A 12,791-nucleotide genomic window follows, 5' to 3' on the forward strand; every position below is an offset into this window, starting at 1 on the left:
ATATACTCTCTGGCCCTCTCTTAGAGCCAGGCATGGAGTCTCTAGCCTGGAGTCTCTGGCCCTCTCTTAGAGCCAGGCATAGTGAGCTGGCCCTCGGAAGAAAAAGTTTGGGGACCACTGCCTTAAAGTAAGTAGGCGGCAGCTGATTCCATAGGCGTGGCGCAGCCACAGCAAAAGCTCTATCGCCTCTTTGACTGAGTCTGGTGATTGATCAGAATGTCCAACGATAGCCTACCTAGCCTAATGTATGTAGACACAGTAGGCCTAGGAATGCATCAAAAGATTCAACCTCAGGTAAAAGCAGCTATTTTCATCCCCACTTGAGTAGCCTACCTCAAGATTCAAGATTCAAGATTCAAGATTTATTTTATTACATCTCATTATAGGTTTATAATAGAGTAAAATTCGTTGTGTTTTTTCTCCCTCAAAAATAAATAAATGAAAGGGTGTGTGTGTGTGTGTGTGTAGGAAAAAAAAAGTGCCTTGTTGTCTTCAGCATGAGTTCAGCAATCTAATTGCTTGGTAAAAGAAACTACTTTGGAGTCTGGTGGTACGAGCTTTCAAGCTTCTATATCGTATGCCAGATGGTAATAGATCAAATAGTTCATGGTTGGGATAACTAGGATCATTCAAGAGTTTTTTTGCCTTCCTAATGCATCTTCCCTCAAATAACTCCAGTATGGAGGGTAGGTCACAGCCGCATATGGTCTGTGCTGTACGCACAACTCTCTGAAGTGCTTTTCTATTGTATTAAGAGCAGTTCCCATACCATGCGGTTATGGTCCCAGTCAAGATGCTCTCAATGGTGCCTCTGTAAAAAGACCTTAGGATCTTGGGTCGCATACCAAACTTTCTCAATCGTCTGAGGTGGTACAGACGCTGTTGGCCTTTTTTTACAGTGTTCTGAGTGTGACTGTCCCAGGTGAGGTCTTCTGAGATGGTAACGCCCAGGAACTTAGGGGCCGTGCACACGACGCCGGTTTTTGTGAAACCGGTGAGGTTTTGTTAACGGTTACGCCTTGCATGTACACAACGCCGGCAGTTTAGGGGACTGAAACCGATAGCTTTTGAAACCGGCTTCCGGTGGGAACTTTTGAAACCGCCCGGCTAACTTTCGCCCGTGTAGGCGCCTGTAGGTGCGAAGCCCGCAACTTTATGACGACATAGCCCCACCTCTCAACTCAGCCAATGCACTCGACCTGACATGTTGCTTGTCAAAACAAACCAAACCATTTATTTATCATATTAAAATGTTTTTCTTTCCCCTGTCATGATTTATGTGCACAATGTAGCCTATCAGCTTTTAGTGGCTAAGTTAGAAGCACACGCTAGCTTAACTTAGTTAAACATTAGCTTACTGCATGTTAGTGTTTTCTCCAGTGGTGCTCAGACCTAATGCAATGCGTAGGCTAAGCATTTGAAATTTCACATAGCAGTCACATACCTTGAAAATGAACTTTATTAGTTTAACAGTTGAATTAAAAAACGAATTGTCTGTAGTCTCCTTATTTCATGCGACTGCTTAACCAGAGCACTTATTAGACATTCTCTGGCTTAACAAACTGTTTTAACAATGTTTTCTTCGCGCGATTCACGCAAAATTATTGTGAAGCTTCTGCACAGCGGGCGCCATCGACTGGTCTGGCATATGCACTACAGCACATTTAGCCGGTTACACCTCTGTGTGTACACGCGAGGTTTTTTCTTGCCGGAGTCGTTAAAGGTGTGAAAGCGGTAAGAGAAAATCCACCCGGCGGTGTCGTGTAAACGGCCTCTTAAAGTCTCTCACCCTCTCCAGTGTCTCACCATTGATGTTAATGGCTTCAAACTGTTGTTCTTTCTGCCTGTAGTTAACTATCAATTCCTTTGTCTTGGACACATTCAGAGACAAGTTGTTTCCTTTACACCAATTCATGAGGTTGTTGATTTCTTTTATGTAGGCTGTTTCGTCATTGTTTGTGATTAAACCGATTACAGTGGTGTCATCTGCAAACTTCATGATGGTGTTGGTGTTGTGTATAGCCACACAGTCATGCGTATACAAGGAGTAGAGGAGAGGGCTCAGAACACAACCTTGCGGAGCTCCCGTGCTGATGGTCAAGGAGGAGGATGTGATGGAGCCCATTCTCACCACCTGTTTTCGTCCAGAGAGGAAGTCCAGTATCCAGCTACATAGGCTGCTGTGCATTCCTAGACTCCTGAGCTTGCCGTCGAGTATACTGGGGACAATGGTGTTAAAGGCCGAGCTGTAGTCTACAAACAGCATCCTTACATACGTGTCTTTTTTCTCCAGGTGTGTCAGGGCGGTATGCAGTGCGCTGTTGATGGCATCATCAGTAGATCTATTCTGTCTGTAGGCAAACTGGTGACGGTCAAGCGTAGGTTGAATCATTTTACAGTTCTTCACAAGCCTTTCAAAACATTTACTCACAATGGGGATGAGGGCCACAGGTCGCCAGTCGTTCAAGCTGGTGATTTGGTTTTTCTTAGGCACTGAAACAATAACAGATGACTTAAAGCTGCTTGGTACAACACATGTGGACAGGGAGAAGTTGAAGATGTCTGTAAACACACCAGCCAGTTGCTCTGAACACACTTTGATTACACGGCCTGGAATCCCATCAGGTCCTGCTGCTTTCCGAATGTTGACTTGCTTGAAAGATTTCTGCACATCAGCCACTGTGAGCATTAGGCCTGGGTCAGAGAGGTGAGAAATGGAGGGGGCTCTTACTGGAGGTTTGATGTTAACCTCAAAGCGTGTATAGAACTGGTTCAGCTCGTCTGCAATGAGGGGTGAGAGACTTGGATGTTGGATTTCTTCCCCTTCAGATCTGAAATCATGTGCAGTCCCTGCCACATATTCCTTGAATCATTCCCTTCCAGCTGTTCCTAAATCTTGTGCCTATATTCTCTTTTTGCTGCTTTGATTGTTTTTCATATCTGGCTTTTTTCTCCAGCTCTTTGTTTCCAGAGGCAAACGCACAATCCCGGGCTCTGAGAACAGATTTTACTTGGCTATTTATCCATGGTTTTTGATTTGGATACATTTTGACTGTTTTTGTTGGAACAATATCTTCTACACACTTCTGTATGAATCCTGTGACTGTCTCTGTGTATTCATCTATATCCCCATTTGATGCATTCACGGAACATGTCCCAATCAGTGCATCAAAGCAGCCTTGCAGTGCACTGTCTGATTCCTCAGACCAACAGCAAATGGTTTTGACAGTGGGTCGCAATCAATTATTAAGGCAATTGTTCATGAGAGAAACACAGCTTGTAAATGGGATTTAGTTTTATTTCATTTATTTATTTAATATCCCAATGAGATAACACCTCAGCCCATGAGATGGCAGTAAAGCACTTATAGATTGCAAACTGCATTCACAAACCCCAGAACAAGAGGCTGCTGAACTGGCTACAAATATTTTTGTCCACAGTGCCCAACAGGAAACTGGTTCAAATTAACTTCACTTCTCTCCATTCAAGTCCTACGGAATGTACGACGGAGTATTAGGGCCACACTTGAAGGAAGAAATATTTTTGCCATGACGAGATTAAACTCGACATTTCGAGAATAAAGTTAAAATGTAATGTCGACTTTAATCTCAATGTATCGACTTTAAAGTCGCTATGTCGACATTAAACTCGACATTTCGAGAATAAAGTTGAAATATCATGTCGACTTTAATCTCGACGTGTCGACATTAAACTCAACATTTTGAGAATAAAGTTAGTTTGGAGAGAGAAGGACCGCTCGGGACGATTGAAAGGGAGGACGAATTAAACATTCCATTTTTCTTCGACTGCAACAATGATTAGACATAGACCTATATCATGTGAACAAAACATAAAACATTAACCTGCTCAGCCAAATACTTTCCTGTAGGTCCTTATCACGGAGTTACAGGCGATAAATGCGATTTAACAGTAGCCTAAACGTCATTAGCGGTTTTTTTTTTATTTATTGTAGGCCTATTATTAAAGAGTGTTTTTCATCTAAAGGTTCAACTTAATGCTTATGCACTAGACTAGGCATACTAGGCGCTCTCCCCAATCCTAGAATTTTACATTGCTTGTTTGTAATGGATGCAAAACAGCCTATTGCTGAATGTCTAGGGACGAATGAAGCTGTCCTCCTCCCGACCACCCCATGTACTAGCCTACATGCGCACATAATCACATACAGTGCATACATAAAGTATACATGCACACATATTCCCTCACGGGATCAAAATAGTATATATGCTTAGGCTATACCTGTGTTTATAGCCTCCTATGTTTATTGCAGGTGAGACATGGAAAAACAGTTTTAGAGAAATGAGTTAACCTATGGAGAGTGACGGCCTGGTTCATGAAGGGCAGTTATTTGAATGTGCGGTGGCCTTACCCACGTAAAACAGAGTGAAATAGCATTTTGTATAAAAACATATCATTGGATACATGTATTATTCTAGCTATATACTAAACGGCATAGTGCATGGTATTTCCAACCGCGAGATACAGCACTTCACGATGACGGCAATGAGTAGTTAACAGACAAGACGCATCTATCTGAAAGTCGACACGTCGAGATTAAAGTAGATATTATATTTCAACTTTATTCTCGAAATGTCGAGTTTAATGTCGACATGGCGACTTTAAAGTCGACACGTCGAGATTAAAGTCGACATTACATTTCAACTTTATTCTCGAAATGTCGAGTTTAATGTCGACATGCTGACTTTAAAGTCAACATGTCGAGTTTAATCTCGCCATGGCAAAAATATTTTTTTCCTTCATGTGTGGCCCTAATACTCCGTCGTAGGAATGTCACTGTCCATTTCTTTTACTGTCTAATCTTACCAGTCCCTGCTCTGAGTTTAAACTCACAGGAAATTACGTCACTAGAAAACAACACACTGCAGGAAAATCGGCAAGTAGTCACTACCACTACACATGATACCAGCATCCAAATTCTGAGGAGCGATTAACGTTACCTCTGCAATTGACCAAAGTTAACAACAAAAGCCAACGATAGAATGCAAATATGGAAACTGCAGCTAAAGGTAATTGAATACATCTCTTGAGAATGGAACACTTTTTGAGGTGTTAAAGTACTTCCATCTTCAGCTGGACGGGTGGCTAGCAAGCTAAGAGCAGTCAGCGTTAGTTTGTTTTGTTTTAATTTAATAGAAAACGCTGCCAAGGTTTCAGGTGTATTACGACCATATAGTCAGTAAAGTATTGAGGCAATTGCACACCGAATGGTTTCGAATAGGTTGGCCTTGTCCTGTGACAAATTAAGCAAACTGCCTAACATTACTGGCTGGCAAACTTCAGCAGACTGCTTAGCAAGTCAGCAAGCATGCTCATGCGTGGACTGTAGTTCGTGATCATTGTTTTGTTTTCATTCAGGTAAAGCAAAGCGAAGACATCTAAGTGCATCTGAGTGCGTGGGTTTGGGTCAAAGCACAGAGGGGACTCATCCCCTCACTGAACCCCAGATGGTCCCACGAAGCAGCAAAGACCCCAACCGTGGACTGTACCCTAGGACTCCCACCAAGAGAAAAAGACGCGGTAGGCTAATGAGGAAACTGCCAAACTGTGTTGTTACTGCTGCTGCTTGAGCGCTACAGTTGGAGGGTGCTCATGAAATTAATGTGCGCATAACTTGGAGCAGCAGCCCTGCCCTGCCTTGCCCAGGTAACACTGTACCCTAATTCCAGAGGCAGTATGAGCAAAAACTGTACTGTTACTGTTGTTAGTGGCGCCTGCCACTTGCCTACTGTCCCATGCCACTGTCCCAAACCAAATCTCTCACTTGCCTTCTATGCCACCCCTAACTCTAACCCTAACCTGGGACAGTGACGTAGGGGTGAGGGGCAGTAAAGGACTGTGTGTGTGCTTGGCTTCAATTGGTGATACTGATTAAAGTCAGTGGGACAGTATAAATCCTTCATATGTAACTTTCAAGACTAGTTTTCCCTTTTTAAAAATATTCAATGTTGATGACGTTGGAACATTTTTTGATTTGAAATTGTTTTTGCAGCCTCAAATGGTGGTGTTGACAACCAGAAAGACATCACCCAGTTTTACCCCATTACTGGTGTCATGAGGGTCAGCCCCCAGAAGGCAGTCACCCAGGACAGGCGTGAGGAAGGGGCAGGGGCCAAGGCAACGCCGACCCCTGTGGAGGTCAAGCAGGAGGTGAACGTGGAGGAGGACTCGACCCCTGTCAAGCTCAAGAAGGCAATCGAGCAAGAAGTGGTGGACGAGGATATTGACTACATGGAGGGCATCACCGAGGACATGTTTGGAGATGATGACGATTTTGAGCGCGAGGGTCTCACCCCCTCCAAGACGAACTCTCTAAGTTTGAACCGAGGGGCTGGATGTAGCAGTTGGGAGCATCAGCCGTTTCTTACATCCCCCTCCCTAGCCACTACAGGCCACCGCTCAGCCTCCCGGAGGCTCCAACTGACGGCTGAGCAGGACGAGACCTCCGAGGGGGACCCTGCTGAGCCGCTGCCGGACTCCTGTTTCGGGCTGCTAGGGGTGCGGGAGGGCCTTCAGGTGCCCCAGGGGCAACTCCAGCACCTGCCCGAGGAGGTGCTGAGGCAGGTCTTCGGCCTGCTGCCAGCTGTCGACCTCTACGGCAGCATCCAGTGCGTCTGCAGGTCGTGGAGGGACATCGTCGCCGACCCAAAGGTAAGGGCAGAGAGTCTGATTATAAGGGCAGATTACTTAGTTGAGACTCGGAAGGAAGGTGCTTGTTTCAGGTGAAAATGACAGGGTAAAAGGTAGGGGACATTCACACATTAGAGGTGTGGCTATTAAATATGAAAAGGTAGGGGACAGTCTCACATTATAGGTAATTATAGGTAAGGGACATTCACACATTAGAGGTGTGGCTGTTAAAGCTGCGGGTGGCAAGTCTGACAGATTGAGTGGACTTAGCCAAAATTTTGAATGTTTACAACTCTCATGCCCCTCCCCCACTACCACCGAGCACCCTCTCATCGAGTTTGTGCTCATCAGTGCGCACCAGACTGCACCAGACTGTGATTGACAGTCAGATCTCACACAACCCTGCTCTGATTGGACCAGAAGAACCGTGAGCTGTGGATTTTTGCAAAACAAATAACAGGCTCTATGTGGAGGTAGAAGTGCAGGCCTTTTTTAAAACCAGCTGATTTATGTTGTTCTGTCGGAGCATAGTGTCGTTTCGATTTCCGTGAATATGATCAACAATGTCTTGCCTACTGCAGCTTTAAATAATATAACTTTGCTTACAAATATCTAGCCTTAGAGTTATGCAAGATTAACATTTGTTTTTAATTGCAAGGAATTAACATGATTATATTGTCGTAATTTAATAACACCTACTTGGCCCCGTCACATAATACCCCATCCCATACTACCCCATCCCATACTACCCCATCCCATAATACCCCATCCCATTATACCCCATGAATGAATTTGTGAGGTGATTTCTAATTTTCAACCACAGAACTGCAGCTTCTTTAATCACATTTCTCTGTGTATTACCTCTGTGTGTTCATCTTGTCATCTTCAGTCTGCGTTATAATAGTGATGTTTGTTTGTTCCATGTTATGGTGACGTTTGTGTTTCTGGGCTGTAGTTTGTTCCATGTTATGGTGACGTTTGTGTTTCTGGGCTGTAGTTTGTTCCATGGAAGAAGCTGTACTTCCGCTATCAGCGGCGGGAGCCGGCGGCAGTCAAGGAGCTGAACGCCATCTTGAGTGAAAACCACCTCTTCAAAGACGAGCTCAGCCTCGTTAACATGTTCAGGTGTGCCAGAGGACTTGTTTGTATAGCTAGACTGGGAGAGCTAGCAGCTAACAAACATTTAAAATGATGTCATGGGTTTAGAACCAACAAGTAGCATGCAAACTTACAAACAGGGTTTCACAACCACAAGTCACAGGGTTACTGGCAAATGGTCTCTCTGTAGACTGAGTCAGCCAAAAATCCTCACGTTGGCTGTTTCTGCACCTCCAGTTATAGAGGAATGCTAATGCAAAGTAGAGCTTGAACAAGGTGGGTTAATGTACGCGTCCTCACACCACACATTCCAGTTTGGGCTTTTTGTGTGTGTGTGCTCTGCAGGTACATGACTGGCTACAAGCACAGCACACGCGTGAACCTGGAGTGTGTGTTGCGGAGCGTAAGCACACACCGTCTCTACCCACAAGCGCTCGCCTGCATCACACACCTCAAGAAAGCTCAGCCGCCCTCCAAACTGGAGTGTGTCATGAGTGCGATCCCAAGCATCACTGGTGTGAGTAGGCACACACACACACACACACATACATACACACATATGCACACACGGTTGAGGTTACATGCATAAAAGTAGTTGAAGTACATTAACCATATAAAGTGAACAAACATATGCACACAAACTCGCATGGTAGAGCTCACATGCCCTTTCCAGTTCACACTAGGGCTGCAACTAATGATTATCTTGGTAGTCAACTAATCTAACTATTATTTTTTGGAGTAGTCAATGATTATTTCCGACACACCCAGCATCCATGCCTCCTACGGGCTCACCCAGCATCCATGCTTCCTATGGGTTTGGCACACCCAGCATCCATGCTTCCTATGGGTTTGGCACACCCAGCATCCATGCTTCCTATGGGTTTGGCTTACCCAGCATCCATGCTTCCTATGGGTTTGGCACACCCAGCATCCATGCTTTCTATGGGTTTGGCTTACCCAGCATCCATGCTTCCTATGGGTTTGGCACACCCAGCATCCATGCTTCCTATGGGTTTGGCACACCCAGCATCCATGCTTCCTATGGGTTTGGCACACCCAGCATCCATGCTTCCTATGGGTTTGGCACACCCAGCATCCATGCTTCCTATGGGTTTGGCTTACCCAGCATCCATGCTTCCTATGGGTTTGGCTTACCCAGCATCCATGCTTCCTATGGGCGCGGCTCCAATTCTGGGCTCCAGAGCATGTTTGACCTGCTCAAGTCTGCACTCGATGAATCATTAATTTATAGCCAGCTGGCAAAAAGGCATCGGCCATTGAAATAGTTACTCACTAAAATGTACCCATCCGGAGTAGCGTTAGATCACCACTCCAGGGTGCTTGTGTTTGATATGTTCATATGCATCACCATCGTGCTTCCATGAAATGACAGATCTGTTTTCTGGAGTCTGAATTCAACCGTCACTTAGTAATGTTCCCACACATTTGACAGTTTGTTGGGTTGACACCTTCGCTTCACTGCATTGTGCCATCACACACACACTACTGAACCTTTGTGTGGAGTAACAAAGACTCATCGTTGCAGCCCTAGTTCACACATAATCACAGAATATACACATACACATTTGCTGAATTGCTACCCCATTGAAGGAGCTTTTTGCGTTTGTGTGTGTGTGTGCGTGCGTGCGCACGTGTGCGTGTGTGCGCGTATGTGCGTGTGTGTGTAGGGGGCGAGTCCGTGGTGTGTGATGGCTGTGATGCTGCTGCTGGCAGACGGCGTTGGGGACGTCTTGCAGCTGGTGCGTCTGCTGCAGCGCACCGACTGCCTGCTGACACCAGAGGGCGCCAGTGAGTACCTGTGGGCCGTTGCCACCCTGCTGATCGCCATGAAGGACAAGGGGGAGTACACCTGTGGCAGGTACGTGTGTGTGTTCAGCTGGGTGTGTGTAGGGGAGGAGGGAGAGTACACCTGTGGCAGGTACGTTTGTGTGTTCAGCTGGGTGTGTGTAGGGGAGGAGGGAGAGTACACCTGTGGCAGGTACGTGTGTGTGTTCAGCTGGGTGTGTGTAGGGGAGGAGGGAGAGTGTTATTAATTCTTGCTAACTGGTCTGACTTCCACTCTCTGCAGCAGATTGCACTATAATATCTACTCTCTGCAGCAGATTGCACTATAATATCTACTCTCTGCTGCAGATTGCACTATAATATCTACTCTCTGCTGCAGATTGCACTATAATATCTACTACGTGCTGCAGATGTTGGAGAACATTCCAATCCCTCTGAACTCCAAGAACTCACCAGGGTAGGTGATTATCCTCATCCTCAAATTCCCTGCATATATGCACACATTCTCTCTCTCTCTCTCTCTCTCTCTCTCTCTCTCTCTCTCTCTCTCTCTCTCTCTCTCTCTCTCTCCCACACACACATACATACATACACACACACACTAAGCGCTCTTAAGTCTTGATCTTGTATGTCCAGGGTATCGAATATGCGGGTGACCCACGAGCAGCAGCTTATCATCAACCATGACATCCAGTCCAACCATGTGGTCAAAATCATGGCCTTCGCAGGTGAGGCAACTCAATGGATTATTTTTAATGAGTAACTTTGCTTGTGTAACAACATGCATCCCTGTACCATATGTATGTTCGCAGCAATGTTTATTTTGAACGTGTTTTGGGGCAGGCACTGGAAAGACAACTACTCTTGTGGAGTATGCTCGCTCGCGGCCTCACCTGCAGTTCCTCTACGTGGCCTTCAACAAGTCTGTGCAGACGCATGCTCAGCGCTGCTTCCCCCCCAACGTCCACTGCAAGACCATCCACTCCATGGCCTTCAGGGCAGTGGGAACAAGGTCAGACTCATCTTGATCAACATTTTATACTTTAGATTATCTAAAGGTTAACTGTTAGAGATTTATTTATATGTCTAGAAATATTTTGCTCTAAGGTATCAGTTGAACATTGGTTATTAAGTGTTTTATGACTGCATGTGTTAGATGTCATTGGTGTAAAGTTAGTTTTGTAATGTGTGGTTGTGTGTGTCAGGTTCCAGCAGCTGAATAAGCTCTCTGGTGTTAGTTTTCTAATGTGTGTGTGTGTGTCTGTGTGTGTCAGGTACCAGCAGCTGAATAAGCTCTCTGGTGCCATCAGGCCGTTCTCAGTGGCCTGGGTCCTGCCCAAGGGCTGGGGCGGCTTCGTCTACGCTAAGGTGGTGAGCCAGACCATCAACAAGTTTTGCGCCTCGCGGGACGAGCGTGTCATGAGCCACCACGTGCCCTCCGAGTACAAGAACCAGCGCGGCCTCGTGGAGCGCCCTGACGCCCAGAAGAGAGAAGTGAGCACACTAACACCAACACACACTCAACACTCAACACTCAACACTAACACTCATACACAAACACTCCCACCACAAACACACACTCAACTCTCCGCTTCTATGTCACACTGGAACCCTTCTATTTATTTACTTATTTATTTTTTAATTTGATTTGCGAGGCACCATGTACAATTTGTAACATAAATGTGTATCTACTAGCCATCGTCCTGACTAATGAGATATGGTCAACCCAACCTTATTATTGACTGTTTTGATGTTTTAAAAATGGAGGTGGAGCTGCTTTGGTTCCCTGTGTGAATTTGTCTCTGTGTGTTTGTGTGTAATTGGCTGACCACTGACTCTGGTGGGAGGCAGGTCAGTACTGCTCTGGTGGGAGGCAGGTCAGTACTGCTCTGGTGTGAGGCAGGTCAGTACTGCTCTGGTGGGTGGCAGGTCAGTACTGCTGATGAAACGGAAGCCTCATCCCATGCTCTTTCTCTCGTGGCTGCAGAAGTTTGTGAGCTTGGCGCAGGACATCTGGACGAAGATGACCGAACTGAGACCCACCAGAGAGATGGCACATCACATAACCCATGACGGTATGCATAGCAGCACCATCGCTACGTGTGTGTGTGTGTGTGTGTGTTGAACCCTGAATGTGATTGCTACATGGGTGTGTGTTTGCTGCATTGGTGTGTGTTTCCTCCAGGTTACTTGAAGCTGTGGCAGCTGCAGAAGCCTGTTCTGGATGGGTACGATGTCATTTTCATTGACGAGGCCCAAGACTGTACTCCAGGTACGTAATCTGTCTGGTCCTGTCCAAATAAACTCCATAGCCCAGTCAGACATTGGGGTTTTTAAACTCTAGCGGCCAGTTCCCTGTGCATGGCTTAAGCCTAGTCCTGGACTAAAAGCTTTTTCAATAGAGACTAGTTTTTTTAGTGTAAGGGGGCCGTTTTGCTCACGAGAACGACGAGAAGGAAGACAACAAAGTATTTTTATCATAAGTGCCTTTTAGTTACACGGCGGCGCCGGCGAGGGGCTTGAAGGCATGGAAATATCTGAAGACTCCTTCCAGAGTGTAGAGTTTTGAAGGCGACCGGTTGCGTCGCCTAAAACGGCTAAAACCACAGATCCTTCATTACCTCTCTGGCTAAACTGTCAAATTAGAATGTCTGCGCGTGACATAGCGGGGTTCTATCACACCACCACCCAGCGGTCTGGAATGCATCTCCAATGGAATATCACACACTCTTGCGTCTTCATAGAAACGGAGACGTCCCCCTGAGACGCCACTTCTGCGTCTTCTCTTCTCATCGTCACCGTGGAAACGTAGCCTAAGACTTGGCTTAATTCATGTAGTGTTTTGAAGACACCTTTGGTGTGTTTTACTGATTAGTACACTGTTGGTCACCTGTATTTGATCATGACCTCCTCTTGCAATGGCGTAGGTACAGGCATGCTTTGGTGTGTGTGATCAGCCATCATGGACATTGTTCTGTCCCAGTCGTGTGGGAAGATGTTAGTGGGTGACCCTCACCAGCAGATCTACACGTTCAGAGGAGCCGTCAACGCTCTCCACACGGTCCCACACACACACGTCTACTACCTCACACAGGTACACACACACACACACACACACACACGTCTACTACCTCACACGGGTACACACACACACACACGTCTACTACCTCACACGGGTACACACACACACACACACATCGTCTACTACCTCACACAGG

General features: G+C 46.0%; 1 protein-coding gene across 1 annotated transcript in view; it reads left to right on the top strand.

Moving 5' to 3' along the window:
- Nucleotides 1–4,836: 4,836 nt before the first annotated feature.
- fbxo18 (F-box DNA helicase 1) overlaps nt 4,837–12,791 on the top strand; it is a 25,403-nt gene continuing 17,448 nt past the window's right edge. The window contains exons 1-13 of the mRNA XM_048234445.1: nt 4,837–5,048; nt 5,398–5,559; nt 6,032–6,690; nt 7,667–7,794; nt 8,113–8,284; nt 9,456–9,646; nt 9,953–10,030; nt 10,210–10,301; nt 10,417–10,585; nt 10,848–11,067; nt 11,561–11,648; nt 11,759–11,845; nt 12,531–12,667. Of these exons, the coding sequence (XP_048090402.1) occupies nt 5,030–5,048; nt 5,398–5,559; nt 6,032–6,690; nt 7,667–7,794; nt 8,113–8,284; nt 9,456–9,646; nt 9,953–10,030; nt 10,210–10,301; nt 10,417–10,585; nt 10,848–11,067; nt 11,561–11,648; nt 11,759–11,845; nt 12,531–12,667 (2,202 nt within the window). The 5' untranslated portion in view covers nt 4,837–5,029. The remainder of the gene's footprint in view (nt 5,049–5,397; nt 5,560–6,031; nt 6,691–7,666; nt 7,795–8,112; nt 8,285–9,455; nt 9,647–9,952; nt 10,031–10,209; nt 10,302–10,416; nt 10,586–10,847; nt 11,068–11,560; nt 11,649–11,758; nt 11,846–12,530; nt 12,668–12,791) is intronic.

This window comes from Alosa alosa, chromosome 23 (assembly GCF_017589495.1).
Source record: "Alosa alosa isolate M-15738 ecotype Scorff River chromosome 23, AALO_Geno_1.1, whole genome shotgun sequence".
Lineage (NCBI taxonomy): Eukaryota > Metazoa > Chordata > Actinopteri > Clupeiformes > Clupeidae > Alosa > Alosa alosa.